At 42.9% G+C, this 17,783-nt stretch overlaps 1 protein-coding gene across 2 annotated transcripts; it reads right to left on the bottom strand.

The window, feature by feature from the left end:
- Nucleotides 1-2,024: 2,024 nt before the first annotated feature.
- IRAK4 (interleukin 1 receptor associated kinase 4) lies at nt 2,025-17,769 on the bottom strand. Of its 2 annotated transcripts, XM_079994294.1 has the most exons (12): nt 17,687-17,769; nt 16,423-16,595; nt 15,174-15,319; nt 14,191-14,370; nt 11,376-11,536; nt 10,416-10,480; nt 9,489-9,603; nt 7,610-7,719; nt 7,007-7,190; nt 6,658-6,720; nt 5,566-5,724; nt 2,025-5,469 (listed from the first exon to the last, which is right to left on the bottom strand). In XM_079994294.1, exons 2-12 carry the CDS (start codon nt 16,584-16,586, stop codon nt 5,434-5,436), a joined length of 1,383 nt encoding a protein of 460 aa, XP_079850420.1. In that variant the 5' UTR covers nt 16,587-16,595; nt 17,687-17,769; the 3' UTR covers nt 2,025-5,433. The 2 variants fall into 2 exon arrangements, with proteins under 2 accessions (XP_079850420.1, XP_079850419.1); XM_079994293.1 differs by having other exon boundaries at nt 2,025-5,724.
- Between the last annotated feature and the right edge of the window lie 14 nt (nt 17,770-17,783).

A 17,783-nucleotide genomic window follows, 5' to 3' on the forward strand; every position in this document is an offset into this window, starting at 1 on the left:
ATGTGATTGACTCTCAGTTCTGGCCCGGTTCATGAGCAAACCATTAAGCGTATCCTCATGTGTTTCTTGTATCTAAGTAAAGATGTTCTCCAGGCAGCAGGTATGAAATAATAAAATGGTTGTAGTTTGAGACAAACTAATATGTTTAGGTTGAGGAAGCAAGGCTTTCCCAACTGATTTAATGCAATCGGATTAAGCAAAAACTATCTGTTTCTGTTGAAAAACAGCCACAGCTGATGCAAACCATGAACAACTGCTTCCCAGTAAGTGAACAGTTAAAGTACACATATGGTCACCATCCCAGCTTTCTATGTTAAATAATCTGTGCTTCTTACTGAGGTCCCCAAATGTTTATTTCCTAGCCATTTTTAGCAGTTTGTTTTGGAAGTAAATTCTATTGAATTCACTAGGGCTTTATGTAACCGACATTCCCTGCCTTAGTTGGTCTTTCTTAACCTTCAGATCACTAAACTGCTTCCGTGGCTTTTTGTCTCTCCCTCCCAGTATAAATGGCAGGCGAGAGCTTGTTTTAAAGGAAACAATTTGTTTAAATTTAAAAGGTTGCTGAAAAGAAAGCGTTTCACCTTTCCATGGAACTTTTGCAGATCACTGTTAATCACAAACGTTTGGCTCTCTTGTAATGTCAGCATATTAATGCCGCTCTACTGTGATCATGGCTAAACACTTCCTTACTGGAATAACAAAAGGACTGAGTTGTAAGCTAATTTGGATGGCAACCTGCCATCACTGCTGTAAATCAAGAATGGTGCTGCTGGGGTATCCCTGACCTATAGCCAAGAATGGTATCCCTGACCTATAGCCAAGCTGTATGGGGCTGAAGGGCGTTGGAATCCAATGAAATCTAGAGGACCACAGATTCCCCATCCCTGCTGTAGGTTGTTCCAGGTTCAGTGCAGGAATAGCCCACCAGATGTTGGGACTCCAACTCCTACCAGCCCCAGCCAACCTGACCAATAGTGAGAGATGATGGGAACTGTACTCCAACAACACATGGAGCATGCCATGTTGGTTACTCCCTGAAATGAAGCCACTGCATTTTACTTCGGTTCTGCTAGGGGAATAGTTCCCTCTTTACAGTAGCAGCATAGCTTGCTTCTTCCAAAACGCTCCAATAAATTTGAACCCAGGGGAGCTGGTGGAAGGACTTCAGAACTTCACTTCCTGTCCTAAAATGGCATTGGCTGGAACGATGAGATTGCGGCTATGCTCTTTCAGCAACATGGAACTGCCGCAAATGAAAAACGGCATAGGCTCCTTGGTTTAAAACAGAATGGGAAAACCCCCGAAATGTGCCTTCTATTGCATATTTTAACACATGCATCACTAGACAGTTTTGCATAGTGAACTGCTGCAGATTAAGCAGACATATTTTAACTGCATAACTATTGCTAATCTTTTCCATGGAACAAATGGTGTACAAAGGAGATGATTTGTAACTGAGCGTCCCACGTCAAACCCTAATACTTTTGTCTTTTGCGGCCCATGACAAATAGCACATTGTTCTTAGTTCTTATCTTCTCAAGATAAGCAGGCGTTGGCATTCGCGCACCAAGAAAACTGCTGTAGAAGGGTAATTCAAGGAATCTAAGAGGCTGTTTTAGCAGGAGCATGGAGTGCATGAAATGTGGCTGCAGTTAACCATTAGGGATACGTTATTCTGAAAATAGCCAAGTGTCTTATCACTGGGGTGGGTCAGACTGCAAAGGGCCAGGTGACTGCACGATATGACAGGGGTCGGGTGAGGGCCTTTCCTCTTTCCTGTCACTGTGACAGTGGAACAAAGAGAACTGCTTTCCAAGGACAACATTTCAGTGGATCCTGACTACTGAAAAGGATCATCTCTTTGCCCTCGCTCCAAAAATCCACACCAGCGCCACTTCATGCTGGACTTCTGCCAGGTCTAAATGGGCCCAGATTCCCCACTGCTGTGCTACCCCTTGTGACGTGTGTTCTAGGCTAGTCCAGTGATGAAAAAAACTCACCTTCATCTCTGGCCCCAAATACATTATTTATTAAACTTGTATACCACCCTTCATCTGTAGATGCCAGGGCAGTGCACAGCACAGAAATACAAGACAAAAATACACAACAAGAACAAGAAAAACAAAACAAAACAATAACTCCGCAATCTTCCCTCCCCCAAGCATATTTAAAAGGATAGAGGATGTTAGTTGGCCAAAGACCTGGATAAAAAGGAATGTTTCTGCCTGGCATCTAAAGGTGTATAACGAAGGCAACAGGCAAACCACCTTGGGGAGATCATTCCACAAACAGGAACCCACTGCAGAGAAGGCCAGTTGTTGTGTTGCCACCCGCTGGAGCTTTTGTGAAGGAGGCACATGAAGAAGGGCCTCAGAAGATGATCTCAGGGTCCAGGTAGGTTCATATGGAGAGTGTCATTCCTTGAGGTCTTGCAGTTCTGTTTATGAGGCTTCTGCTCTTCTCTGTGCTGCTTTCCACTGCCCGCATGTATTACCTGGCCGCACAAAGGCATGGTAAGTGCATCATTTCACCCACTGCAATGTTGAGTTTGTGCCCTGTAATTTCTCACCTGATGTATCTTCAGAAGTAGGGTTATAGGCAGACACATCATCATGCTATGATCAATGAGTCGCCAGACCAAAATAAAATCTATAGGAAAGCATGCCAGGGATGAAATTTATTCTACACTGATCAACCCTGAGTGTCTGTTAATTAAATATTAACATACTAGGAGATGGGCAGTGAATATCTTAGAAAATTTTTGCAAAATAATTTATGGAAAAAAACTTGCTTTGAAAAACAGATATATGCAGTTAGACTAAAGTACTGAATAAACTAATTTTGATTATAGGTACTTATGTTCATCTTTTAGATGTTATCTTCTGGCTGAATAAATGAATTCTTTCATCACCTACTTTGAATTTATAAAGGCTCTCAAGTCATTGTCTCATGAATATACTGTATCTCAAAGTCATCATATGCATTAAGTAGAAACAAGAACTGAAAAAGAAGATACAATGTCCATTGTGCGTATGGTGTCTTCCATCTTAGAAAAGGGTAGCAGCACAAAATGGTTATTTGACAGTCCAAGTTGATGTGCCATCATAAGCAGGGCTGATTCTTTAGCACGCTTCAGAAGGCACAATGATGCAGGGAAACAAAAAACGGCAATTCACATACTCTATGGTTATCTTTGTATGCCTATGTGGCTTTATGCTGACAAAAATACAATGGCGGAACAGTTCAGAGTTTCATGGTTCCCATGAGAACTGCGAAATATACTTCTTGAAAAAGATTGGCTTTGGCTTCATGAGCAAACAGAGCCATTTAGGTCACAGCTAGAGCACATAATTTGGCACGGAGCTTAGCATTTCCTGAATATTAGCATAGCCTTTTCAAAAACATCTTTGAGACCATGAATTCAGTATAGCCTGCACGCTTGCAAGCCTGGTAAAAATCCCCGAACCAAAAGCACAGGTATATACAAATCTGGATTGTATCATTGCCACTTCCTCCACTTAACAAGGTTGGCAAAGGCTCAAGCACATTTGTGCAGCTTACAAAATGGATTTTTCACCTGGCACAGGATGCCAAGTGTGTTGGACCATGCAGTCCTAGCTCTCTTCTAAACTGTTGCTCTAGGCACCCCCGTTTCACTTGCTTTTACATGGCTTGAGCTATGCGAACGGCAGCCTCATTAGCTGCTGCTTTTTTCCACAGAACAGCTTAGAGATCTATTTGCTACAGGCAGCTTTTGCTTATTCTGTTTCATCTCACCAAGTTTGCTTTGCTCCCTTTTTTAAAGTCAGACTGCAACTGATAAAAACGGCCTCATTTCTGCATCTGGCACAATTAAAACCATCAGCAATTATTTTTATATAGTTTGAAAGGGGGGACGGGGAAGCTACAGTACCATCCCAGCATTGAGCTGTTTGACCATCCCAGCTGTTCATTTTTATTATTATTAGTTGCTTGCATGTGTTAGCTATTATTTCAGAAATCAATTACAGAAGCAGCAAGTATACCCAATTCCTCTTTGATTCCATTTACTTTTGATTAGGCACATTGGCAAGTCTGGAAGATGGGCTCCAGCAGCTATAGTTTTCAAGAGGGGGTAAAAATCAAGTCGGCTGCAGACAACTTTCTTAAGCAGTTTTAGTCAAATAGATCTCAACAGGAAACCAGGAAACTGCTAGCCTGGATTTGCACATAATAATGCAGCTCTTGCACCTTCTTGTTATCGGAGTGTCACGCACAGGCTTAGAACAAGGTGGATCAGGAAGCTGCTCAGACAGAAACATTTCAGATTTGTAGCAGAAATGCTTAAGGAATATATCAACACCTGGATTTCTGCTAAAAGGAGCCAGACCTACAGTGGTGTTCTCCAAGCTGCAGGCAGGCAGAATTGAGGGCGATAAGTTTGCAAGGACAACAGCATACACATAAGGTTGTCAGAAAGGTGTCCCTCTTGTACAGTCCAAGATCCATGACAAAGTAACCGGGCCTCAAAATAACATTCCCTTTTTAAAGAAGTCTATGAAATTGTAAGCAACGGCACAGGAAAACAAATGTAAAATTAGCATCTAAGTCCATTTGCCCCCTTATCAGGTGGGCAGCTTTGGAGGCAGGCCCTGGAAAACTGGCCTATCACAGGCCAGATTGTATCCCTGCCAAATGGACCAATGGCGGTAGGTGTTAATGGGCGTTCCCCTGGGCATGGGACCAACCGACCAATCGTGGCCCTTTGTGCTGTGCTCAGGGGAAGTTTAAATGTCTGGCTGGTGGGGCCTTTCAGCCTTTCTCTTGCCGTGCAGGTCCTTCCACCCACTCTCCCTCAGATTAGGGTTTTTCAGGGATGGTTTGACCTTGCTATGGACAATATCAGTGGCCTAATTTTCAAAGGCCGGGCAGGAATTTCCTCTACTTAGCTAATTGGCACCACCATTTGGGTTTTCGCCTACCTCATAGGAAGTGTCACAACTTCATAAGGCAGATAGGCATTGGGTAAACCTAGTATTCGTTGGAGGGGTGGCTGTAGCCTCTGAGAACCCCTCCACATGTAAGGGTATCCTGTTACAAGGATCCAGGAAGAGTGGCTCCTCTCCAATGCCCAGGCGGGGGTGAGGGTGATACCACTCCTCCAATGGGAACTACTTGGGGGACACCCCAATTTGACATAGGTCCTACGGCACCCCCCCCCCTCTGGCTTCACCCTTAGAAACACTCCCAGCGAGTGGGAGTGACGTGCAGTTGCTTATCCCAATGCCTATGGACAAACCTCACATCTGTAACCAATAAAGTTGTGGCCTTATTTGATCCCAAACCAATATCCTGTGTTGCGTCTAGTTTTTTACACCTTAGGGAACAGAGTGGTCACAAGGCCTCAGCACGTCAATAGACTTGCTTTTAAGTCACAGCACAGGAGAGACCTTACTCAGCCAGCATGTCTTGCAAGTGTTGTCTGACCTGCAAGGGAAGCAGAAATACAAATTCACACTCGCCAAATGTAAACACACTCTCAAAAGCCATACAAAGGACAAGAGCATAAAAATATCCTGGTACCGTCTTACTATCTGGCCTACTGTTCTTTTTTTCGTGCAGACACTGGCATGCAACTGAATACATCTGTTCAATTGATGCAATATTCCAGCTGCTCATCTTTTCATCAACGTAATCTTGAATAGTCTTTTCTTCATCTTCAATTTCCTCTTTGATAGACAGCTGTTTGGAAGCAGAAATAGCGTTAGAGGAAGAGCAGGACTATGAAGGCTGGGCGGGAAGATAAGCCCAAGGAGGAGGAACCATAAAGCCCCTAGCCCTGCCACATTCACACAAGCCAAGACAGAAAGAGAGAGTAGTCACTTTTTATTCCCCACCACTCCATATCAATGGTTCCTTTTTATATACTTCTCCTCCCATCAGTTTGATCTGAATGCTGCCCATACTCTGTAACTAACTCTGGCTTGTTGTCCTGTTGCTTAATCCCTCTCCTGGAAAAAACAAGTGTTTTGCCCTAGTGCAGTCCCAACGTGTAGTCCTTGGCTCTAGTTGCATGCTCATGCAGACGTTGTAGTAAAGGTAAAGGTAAAGGGACCCCTGACCATTAGGTCCAGTCATGGCTGACTCTGGGGTTGCGGCACTCATCTCGCTTTATTGGCCGAGGGAGCTGGTGTACAGCTTCCAGGTCATGTGGCCAGCATGACTAAGCCACTTCTGGCAAACCAGAGCAGCACACGGAAACGCCGTTTACCTTCCCGCCAGAGCGGTACCTATTTATCTACTTGCACTTTGATGTGCTTTCGAACTGCTAGGTTGGCAGGAGCAGGGACCAAGCAACGGGAGCTCACCCTGTCACGGGAATTCAAACCGCCGACCTTCTGATCGGCAAGTCCTAGGCTCTGTGGTTTAACCCACAGCGCCACCTGTATCCCACAGACATTGTAGTAACACACTTTAATTACAACAAGACAATGGTGGTAGATTCACTGACATTCTAGTCAATGTCAACTCCTGCCAGAATTCTTGTTTTAACCTAAGTCATGGTCTTTTGATGCTGTAGACTCTTCAACAGGCTTGACGCAGCAGCTAACTTCTAGTTTTCTGAAAAATGCAATGTGCATTTATTCTAAACTTATTTCTAGAAGAAGAAATTACCAATAATTGGGGGTCCCGGTTTTCGTCCACAGGAGTAAGTCCAGTTATTATTTCAAGTAACACCTAAAAGAAAGATAATCAGAACACAAGAACAAAAAAAAAAAGGTGGAATGCATGTCATGAACTACTATCAGAAACCAGTGCACAGAACCACTCAATGAAAAGCCTTGTGTAAGGAAAGCTTTTAAAGAAAGGGTTGTTATGCCTTCCTTCAACAATTGATCCCAAGGCAGCTGATACTCCCTTTGCTGAACCTGCCTATTATCAGACTACTAGCCTTGAACATATTAATAGCACTACTATCATATATATAAGCTTCCAAATAACTTTTCGGTGTTTTTCCACTCACCACACCAAAGCTGAAGATATCAGATTTCGGGGTTATCTCCCCACGCAAAGCTTCTGGGGCCATGTAAGCTGCTGTTCCCACTATTCTCTCCGTTAGGATAGTGTGAGTCAACCTTACTGAAGCCCTTGCAAGTCCGAAGTCAGACAGTTTCGCCACAAAGTTCTCAGTAAGTAAGATATTTGCACTGAAAAACATAAACCAAAAAAGGGGACTGAATTCTGTTAGGTTCTTCAACACTCCTTCTCAAGGAGATGGTGCTGAAATAATCAAATGAAAAGTAAGGTGGGAGCTGTGTTTTTAGCTAATGCTGCTGGTTTCATTGTTATTCCATGCTTGTAGTTTGTGGGATAAAAGAGAATTATGGCCACACCCAAAACTCTTTTCTCTACTAAACAATCACACACCCAGCAACAATTATCTTTACACTGTTGCCTTCTTCTATTCAGGGTCAAGAAAAACGTAGAACATAAATATTGCCCTGTCCGCAAATCACCATAAATGTTTTTGTGTTTTTTTAATTTAAAAAGCATGTTTGAAGAATACTGACAAAACAAAGATGGAACTATGTGTCCTTAGTGCAATAATTAGTTTTTTAGATTTTACCTTTTAACATCCCGGTGAATGTGGTTATTTTCATGTAAAAAACAGATTCCATTGGATGCCCCATAAGCAATCTTACATCTTGTTTCCCAAGGAATTGGTGCTGTGTTATCCTTAAAAACAAGTGGAAAGTGGAAGTGAGTCAATATTTCTAGGCAGAGAGGCCTAGAATATCGAAGTGTCGAAGCAATGATTCTTCAACTTCGCTGGACTGGTCATGTTGTGAGGATGCCTGATTATCACCTTCCAAAGCAACTACTCTATTCTGAACTTAGAAATGGCAAGTGCAATGCTGGTGGTCAACAAAAGAGGTTCAAAGACTGTCCCAAGGCAAATCTTAAAAAATGTAGTATAAACACCGACAATTGGGAAACACTGGCCTGCAAGTGCTCCAATTGGAGAACAGCCTTTACCAAAGGTGGCATGGGTTTTGAAGATGCTCAAACTCAGGATGAAAGGGAGAAACATGCTACAAGGCACATTTGGCAAACATTTGGTAGCACTGTGGGTTAAACCACAGAGCCTAGGACTTGCTGATCAGAAGGTTGGCAGTTCGAATCCCCGTGACGGGGTGAGCTCCCATTGCTTGGTCCCTGCTCCTGCCAACTTAGCAGTTCGAAAGCACGTCAAAATGCAAGTAGATAAATAGGTACCACTCCGGTGGGAAGGTAAACGGTGTTTCCGTGCGCTGCTCTGGCTCGCCAGAAGCGGCTTAGTCATGCTGGCCACATGACCCGGAAGCTGTACGTCGGCTCCCTCGGCCAATAAAGCGAGATGAGCGCCACAACCCCAGAGTCAGCCATGACTGGACCTAATGGTCAGGGGTCCCTTTACCTTTACACCGCAATATGACTCCCACCCAGAAACCTAGGTCCCCACTGTGGAAGGTCGTGTGGATCCAGAATTGCCTTTCACAGTAACTTACGGACTCATTGTGAAGACCGTGTTCATGGAAGACAATCTTACTCAGCTACGAGTGATCGACAAAGAAGAAGAAGAATATCACATTCATCTCCTGGGCCTTTGCATTCATCTATCACATGAAGGAGCCTAATGGGGCTCCCATGCCTCTCCCTCTCTCATCCTTGTTCAGTACTGCTAGAAGGAAATTGGATGCTTTCAAGGTTTGTGTTAAATTAACTAGAATTGTGACCAGACTAGTTAGCACTATGGTTCACTGAGCCATGGCTTTGGTCAACAAACCATGGTTTGAATTAACCAGTGCTCTCCTTAGTTTGGACACAACCATAAATTCTGGGTTAGTTTAAAACAGGAAGTCAAAGCTTCTGACCTGCTCACTATGGCCATCTCAGATGAAAAGGAGGTGCATAAGCCCAAGCAGGCTCATTCGCATAACCCTGAACCCAATGCAGTATAAAACTATCCAAACCAGACCAAAACACAGAAAGTTTTCCTCTTTAAAGCTAACACCATAGCCTTCTTAAGAAAATGAAGCTGATCGCCCCTCAAAATGGAATAAAAATGTGCCAGAGTAAACAATGAAAAGATCGATTGACATCATACCAGTGATATACACAGTGATAAGAGGAAAACCAATCAATGCCACCTAATAATATTTGCCTGATGTTCTTGTTTCAGCTTTGCAAAATGTGAAATATCATGTGCTCCAGTTTATACTGTCTACAAAGCTTCTGTCTACAAAGGCTGCCCTTGCCACTGTATTAAAAGGTAGCTCTGTACACACATATCTTTGCACATTCAGAGCTATCCTACATCACAATCAATAGGAGAGGCCTGCAAGGGAAAGAGGTCCTTGTGATCAGACACTTCACATGTACAATAGATTCCAGATATTTCAGTTTTCTCCTCTCGGTTTAGCAGTTTCAAAGAGGCATCGACAATAAGCAAGTATTTCACTTACCAGGCAAGCTAGTCTGTCGAGCAATGAGCCATTAGGCATATAATCATAAACTAGGCAAGGCTGATCAGAGTCATTTGAGAATCCAAGCAATTCTACTAGGTTCTCATGCTGACATCTGTGACAAAAACAAACAAACGGCCTTGTTAGTCTGGGTTTTCGTATTTACTGTTCTGAAAGGTTAGGAATTAGAGGGCTCCAATGAACCTAGACATAATCTTGATCAACGATCTCAGTAACACAAACTACATAAGTTTATTTGATGGCAATAGTTTGCTTTCATGCACAATTCAGTGGTAAAGCACATGCATGCAAAAGCTTTTGGGTTCGATCCTTGGAATTTCCATGCAGGGATGGGAAAAATTCATTTCCAAAATCCTGGAGGGCCACGGCCAAGCAGTGCTCAAAGTAGGGAGGATCAAAATGCACAAGGCGTTATGCACATCTTTAACCCCAGCATGCATTATTTTTTTTCTGTAAAATAAGCAGTCAGAACTGGGGAATGGTGGGGAGCTGGATCTTGTGCTAAGATTTTGGTTGTGGTTGTATAAGGTAAAGGTAAAGGGACCCCTCACCATTAGGTCCAGTCGTGGCCGACTCTGGGGTTGCGGCACTCATCTCGCTTTATTGGCCGAGGGAGCCGGCGTACAGCTTCCGGGTCATGTGGCCAGCATGACTAAGCTGCTTTGGCGAACCAGAGCAGCACACGGAAATGCTGTTTACCTTCTCGCCGGATTCTACTTGCATTTTGACGTGCTTTCGAACTGCTAGGTTGGCAGGAGCAGGGACTGAGCAACGGGAGCTCACCCCATCATGGAGATTTGAATCGCCGACCTTATGATCAGCAAGGCCTAGGCTCTGTGGTTTAACCCACAGCGCCACCCGCGTCCCAGTGGTTGTATAGAGGGGGGGAAACTGCTCACGACTTACTCTGCCATAATGCTGATTTCTTGTTCGAACTGCTTTTTCAGGTCTTCGATACTTACATCGGTCACCTATAATGACATTTAAAATAAATAAATTAATGGGACACTCAGAAGCTGAAGGGAGGGAGGTTAATGGGAAGCAGACCAGTTCCAGGCAACCACAAAATGAAAGGTTTGTATTTAACAGTAGCAAATAGGGTGGCTTCCAGAGTCAGGCCCTCAAGGTTTTCTGTATTTTCCAGGTATTGCTCAGAGATATTCAATGATGTGCATCAACAGAAATACAGCAGTAGGGAAAGCTAGCTCTGAGCCTTTAAACCCAATTGCAAGTGAACTCATTAGCACCTTTGTTAACAAGCAGCCTAGAAGCTAACTGACCAGTGGGACAATTCCACAAGCAAGGAGCCACAATGGGGGGGGGGGGAATACACAAGCAATCTCCCTACCCTCAAGGATCTAGAGTTTGCTGGGAGCTGTTCCACCATCACTTTTATGCAATATTTATTTATTATTATATTTCTATTTCACACCTTCCTCCGAAATGAACCCAGGGCACCAAGGGGCCAAAAAATAAAAGAAAAATACTCTAGGGTGCAAGGGATAACAACAAGTTTACCCGAAGGGGCATGTTTAGACTGCATATGAGTAAGTCCCACTGAATTCAATAGGGCTTGCTTGTGAGCCGGATTTCACAGTAAAATACTATTCTTTATCGGATTTATTACAAAAATGCATAATATTAAAAGCCCCAAAATTTGAAATACTTCCTCTGCTCTGCTCTTAAATGTTATATGATAGATGTGTGTCCATTCTGGCTGTCACTTGTGGCATACCATTTTCCCAAACTATAGGTTGGTACAACTGGTCGTTTTCATGCCTCAACTTTGCTTAAACTTTGAGAGAGAGAGAGAGAGAAGATAATTCCCAGTGCAAATGATGATATACATAGTAACAGGAAACCTACAGAAGTAAGTTTTTTCACTGCCACTGTTCTGCCATTAATGCATCCTTTGTACACCATTCCAAAACCTCCTTCGCCAATCTTGTTGCCGCCAGCCGACACAGTTCGATCATCAAAATTATTTGTAAGACTTTTCAGTTTATCAAACGAAAAGCTCTGCAATACTGAAAGAGAAGAAGAGTGAGTGGAGACCTCAAATACAATTTTTTATGGGGGTGGGGACCCAGCAGGGTTTTTTATTAAAAAAAAAATTCAAATCCCAGCACCACAAATCTTGCCATAATTTATTTACCTTACAGAGATTTGCCTTTCCTTTTCAGGAGATGCCAGCAAAAGGTGGAGAGAAAGCAAGATGAAGATCAGTTAGCTATTCTTATGCAAGGCTAGATAAGTCAAAGGAGAGCAATCTGTGACTCAGGGCTTTATGAAACGCTCAGCCTGGTTTCACGCAGGTAGGAACAAGGGAGAAATATGGGGCAAAGAAAGTAGCAGAGAGACCACAGGTGCCCCACTTGCTATCAGCATGCAGCCCCAAACAGAATAGCCACAGGGATATGTGCTCCTCGATAGAAAAACAGTTTTCCACCCCTGAAAAAGTTTGCAACTTGCTAGCTACAAGCAGTGACCAGGGTTTTCTGGAAGTTTTTTTTTTTTTTTAATCAGAAACTCTTCTGCTCACTTGGAACAATTTCTGATGCCCCAGAGAGTGATCTAGTTTAATGTGTTTATTTTCCTTGTATTTAGTAAACAAAAGATAAACACCTGAAAACCGCCATGCTTGCCAAATACTGAATTTGCAACTCGCTTCTGCTTGCTGCTTCTAATTTGCTTCTGAAACAAAAACTTTTCCATGGGGGGGGGGGGAGCGATTTGCCACCCAACCTCACTGGCCATGAGTAAAGATATCTTTAAGCAAATAGGTTGGTTAGCAAAGGAAGGTGGGAAAAAAACATTCCAGCATTTTATTTCAGAACGGAAATTTGGCGTATTTTGACAGCAGGTTGCTTAAAACAATGCTATAGTAGTTGTTGTAATGTTAAGATCCAGGAGGTAAAGAGACCACTTGCCCCTGCTCCCTGGAACTGCCTAGGAGGCAATCATCTTGAGTAAACAACTCTGGATTTATATACCCTGCCTAGTCTGTTAGGGTTGCCATATTTACTTACTTCACCAAACCTTTATTTGGTTTATATAGGCCACCATAAAATGTCCATACATAAAATTTTATATACAAAAACAGCCATGTAAAATATGCAATAATGAGGATTTTCATTGGAGTTTCTTTCTGCTAAATAGTGCCATTCACCACTCTAAGAAATACTATTGACAAAAACTCAGCCACCCTTGCAGTTACTTCCGGGTTAACATCGGACAGATAGAATCTGATATTTTCATTGTCCTGTGATATTAAAGGTAAAGGTAAAGGTACCCCTGCCCGTAAGGGCCAGTCTTGACAGACTCTAGGGTTGTGCGCTCATCTCACTCTATAGGCCGGGAGCCAGCGCTGTCTGCAGACACTTCCGGGTCACGTGGCCAGCGTGACAAGCTGCATCTGGAGAGGCAGTGCAGCACACGGAAACGCCGTTTACCTTCCCGCTGGTAAGCGGTCCCTATTTATCTACTTGCACCCAGGGGTGCTTTCGAACTGCTAGGTTGGCAGGCGCTGGGACTGAATGATGGGAGCGCACCCCACCGCAGGGATTCGAACCGCCGACCATGCGATCGGCAAGTCCTAAGCGTTGAGGTTTTACCCACAGCGCCACCCGCGTCCCCCCTGTGATATTAAGTCTACCCAAAAAGGGGGGTGGCATGTGTTTGCATAGCTGGTTGTACAATGGACAGTTGTAAAGAATGTTCTACAGTTTCTGGCACATTCAAAGAACTTCCACAATGTCTATTGTTTCTGGGGATGTTTAAATATCTATCCTCGACAAAAGGTGAGGAAAAAACATTCAGTCGTGCTAACAAAGTCCCTGCGCGGGACTGGAATTATTAATTTTGAAATATAAATGACCCTGTTATCTGTTGTATTTAAACCATAGAACTTGGGGGAGCAAATTTTATTTACAGCTAACTTGTTGTTTTATTCTTCAATGTCCCTTAATCTGGTTTAAATATTGGTTGCCATATTTCAAAAAGTGAAAATCTGGACACAAAAGTTGCTGTGCTTTATTCTGAAGGGTTTCTTGGAGCTATTTTTAAGGAAATTCACCAAAATCTACATTTCCGACATGGGTTGCCATACATCCAGATTTTCTTGAACATTCCAGTGACTTCTGCCAGGACACTGTTTCCGGCCAAATCCCGGCTATGTCGGGGAAATTCTGGTCATATGGCAACCCTAATCTCCACCTCAGATTTGCACGTGGTTGATATTCCGTCCCCTAATATCATGTTCAGGGACGTGGGTGGCGCTGTGGGTTAAACCACAGAGCCTAGGACTTGCCGATCAGAAGGTTAGCGGTTCAAATCCCCGCAACGGGGTGAGCTACCGTTGCTCGGTCCCTGCTCCTGCCAACCTAGCAGTTCGAAAGCACATCAAGTGCAAGTGGTTAAATAGGTACCGCTCCGGCGGGAAGGTAAACGGTGTTTCCCTGTGCTGCTCTGGTTCGCCAGAAGCGGCTTAGTCATGCTGGCCACATGACCCAGAAGCTGTACACCGACTCCCTCGGCCAATAAAGCAAGATGAGCGCCACAACCCCAGAGTCAGCCACGACTGGACCTAATGGTCAGAGGTCCCTTTAATATCATGTTCTACAATACATAATGGACTGGACTGAAAGACAGGAGGGGAGTGATAGAAGGAATAATTGTCTACCTGAATCATTAAGAGGCAAGCAACTCTCTTTTGTACTTGGGCTGCAAGAAACTGAAGTTAGGCACCCTTTATCTGGAACCAAGAGAGGCAATACAGGTGCCACTTGATTTTCTTTTTCATTCAGACACGTAGTTTCTTGTAAAGATACGGGCACTGTAGTGTCTGTTGTCCTCATGGAATCTGCCATAAAATACAAAACAGTCAAAACAGGTTTTAGGTGGGAAACAGGTTGCTGAAAGCTGTTCTGTACCAACAAACAGAACAGTCATAGCTTAATAGTGCACTGGACTCTATCTTCACAATGTCTTAAGGGTGCATCTAATCACACTTTGGGGCATAGAGACATTACCAAAAACAACACAGAATCCAATTTCTGTATCAGTTTTGTACCAATTAGGAGGGCAATACACAATGTGCCAGCTTCACCTGCAGCAATAATGTGCATCAATATAAAGTGCCTTCCCTTGTGGTGGTTGCTCGTGTGAAACCATCTAGGGTTATGCTAATATGTAAAAAGTTGGAATATTCTAGAAAAACCTTGCATTTCGGGAGTACAAGGAGACCAAGTTTTGTGGCATGATTCAACGTATTTTAGAAGGTCTTTCAGGGCCAAGTCATCACAACGTAGCTTGCATGATATAAATACGTGGAATATACGTTTGTCAGGTTTTAAACGTGAGTTTTCTGGTGGCGCTACATATCCATAGCTCCAACTCTGTTTCTGGTGTGGCTACAGGCCTACTTGGATTTCTACCATAGTTCCTCCTGACCATTGCTCTAACACGAGTTGATGATCCTTTTCAGAAAAGTGCTTTATACGTCTTTCTCAGCTATTAACCAAATTAAGGATTTCACAAATAGCTACATGAAAAGATGCTCACCTGAAAAGACAATTATTAAAAGCCACCATCTAAAAGAAATAAGAACACCACCATAACTCCCCTTTGAATGTGTGTCAGAGACACCATGAAGACCAAAATTACCTGGAAGCAAAAGTTTGGCTGGTGCGAAGAAGTGATTCCTGATTAGCAAGTCTACTAGATCACTAACAGTGCAATTTTGTGTCCCCCAGTCAAAAAGCAATTCACAAGTGGGGCTCTTTCCTACTTGTTTTAATGCTTCAAAACGCCTTAAAAAAAAGAAGAAAAATCTAATTAATTTTGAAAAAAAGATTGCAAAAAAAGAAAAGAAAAGATACACAGAATATAATTTTTAGCCACAAAGTTCAAAAGCTAATATGTCAACAGCAATGTTGCTTGCATTATATATTCCACTTCAAATATGGCTTTGGTGCAAGCTTATGTTGTTGTTGTTGTTGTTGTTGTTGTTTAGTCGTTTAGTCGTGTCCGACTCTTTGTGACCCCATGGACCAGAGAACGCCAGCTTATGATAGATAGCTGGATAGCTCAGTTGATAGAGCATCCAGCTTTTAATGCATTAATGTGTCTAACATCCAAAAGGATGTCTGACAGTATATGGGATGAACAGGACCACCACATTAAGAACTCAGCTGTGACTGCAACGAAAACCTCTAACTACAGTGAGGGTGCCACCCTTAAAAGATGATGGTTACATGCTCAATCAAGTAAGCTGTCAAAGTTATTGGGTTCAAGCTATACAAATAACATATACCAAGTATCAGTTTAAGAAGTGATGGAATGATGATGCTAAATTGTAGCAAAAGATATATGAAACAAAGAATGCAAAAACTTGATGGGAAATATTCCAACAGCAGCTAGAATTGTTATTCTTCAATGCCAGAAGCATCTATCAATCCTAACTACCAGAGAATGGTTCCTTAGAATATTAGATATTGTATACATGGACAGATTAATATAGTTGTTTTCTGTAGCTATATTTATCTGTCTTTATTTGGCATATCTAATATTTTTTTAAGGAGTTGGAACAAGCTACGCAAATGGAGCTTTCCCTCCCTAAAATGGCCCTCTTGGTAGACACTTGAATCAATTTCTGGTGGGTTAGAAAATCTAAATATGTCAACAGCAAAGTATGCAATATCACATATTAAAACTTTCTATGTCAAAAGACAACAGCCATACAATCACAGAACTTGTAGAGAACTTGTAGAGTCGGAAGGAACCTCAGAGATCATCTAGTCCAACCCCCTGTAATGCAGGAATCTCAATACACGGTCCCCCATCCAACCATACTTAGCATTGCAAGATAAGGATAAAAAAGCACACACACACACCCTTATCACCAGTACACTACCTTATGTGCAATTGGCTGTATATGTTTGCGCCAGAGGGATCTTTTATATCTGCTGCCAATTTTTTCCATCCATCCTGCGGATCAATAAAATCAGCCAGTTGCCTCATCATGCCGTAGCCAAGGCAGCGCACACACATTGAAGGCGTTATAGGGCAGTCGCTCATCTCCAATTCCTAACAAATGTGAAAGAGATTGCTTTCAAATACGACTTATTTGAAGATGTAAAGCTGGCAGCATGGTAGAGTCTTCATGGGGGTTTAAAACCCTGTCATATTTGTGTCCAATTTCGGTGGGCACCTATGACAATGAAATCACTCTCTTTTCCCTCTCAGCTACCTTTTAAAAAAGACTCACAAAACTACCATTTTCAGCACTCTTAAATTACAGTTCCTGGGATTCTTTTGTGGGGAAGTGACATGCTTTCCTTTGGCATTTCCCAAAGTTGGGGTTCTCCAGTTGTTGTCCCCCCCCCCGACTGCAATTCCCATCATCCCTGACCACTGGTCTTGCTAGCTAGGGATGATGGCAGTTGTAGTCCAGAAACAGCTGGAGGCCCACGTTTTGGAGACACCGCTTTAGACGTGCACATATCCATAATAAACTAGCCTGTGGAAGTGTGCAATTGGGGCAGAGGTGGTAGAATGCAGGCATTACCAAATTGTGGTGCATTATGAGAAAATATTTCCTGTGCGCAAGTTGTGAAGGGAGGACAGAACGAGGAATGTTCCTATTTTTATTTTTATTTTACGTTTCCGGATCAGTGTTTTTAGGTGGGAGTTCGTAGCTGGCAGAGACCCAAACAGTGGTAGTTACCCTGCATTGCACCTGACTCAAATAAACCCAGCACATAAAAACAACAGAGACTTTGAAAAAGACTGGGAACCGTATTTGATGTATATACAGAAACACTGTAAAGAAGTAGACTCGCTTGCAGGGTTTGACTAAACACTTACCATTAAGAAGACAAGTATAAAGGTTAAGAGGTAACAATTGGGTCAACAAGAAAATGTAGGATGTTATTTGGAAAAATGATATAAATGCAATAATAAACGATTACAAATTAAGGTAGAATAAAATAAGCAGAAGGAGGAAGTTGAGGGAAGTCGGGGGGGTAGCGAGGGATTTGTTTTTCTCTCTTTTTTCTGTGATAAGGATGATTGTATTGAATATTAAAATGTAAAACTCAATAAAAACTATTTTAAAAAATAAAAAACAAGCCCAGCATCGCTTCAGAAGAAAGAAAGAGAAAAGCGAAGGCTCTCACCCGCCGAGCGAGGACTCTCCTTCTGAGCCCAGAGATGCAGACACGCTCCTTCACTCGCCCCGCCCATCGACGTCACCCGGGAACTTCCACCGCTCCC

Source organism: Podarcis cretensis (assembly GCF_951804945.1).
Source record: "Podarcis cretensis genome assembly, chromosome: 10".
NCBI classification, from domain to species: domain Eukaryota; kingdom Metazoa; phylum Chordata; class Lepidosauria; order Squamata; family Lacertidae; genus Podarcis; species Podarcis cretensis.

Coding starts and splice junctions, on each gene's coding strand:
- IRAK4 (XM_079994293.1), bottom strand. CDS start 16,586: ATGAGCGACTGCCCTATAACGCCTTCAATGTGTGTGCGCTGCCTTGGC. Junction 14,371..15,173: donor AGCCAAACTTTTGCTTCCAG/GTAATTTTGGTC, acceptor ATTTTATGGCAG/ATTCCATGAGGACAACAGAC. Junction 9,604..10,415: donor GAAATCAGCATTATGGCAGA/GTAAGTCGTGAG, acceptor TTTTTGTCACAG/ATGTCAGCATGAGAACCTAG.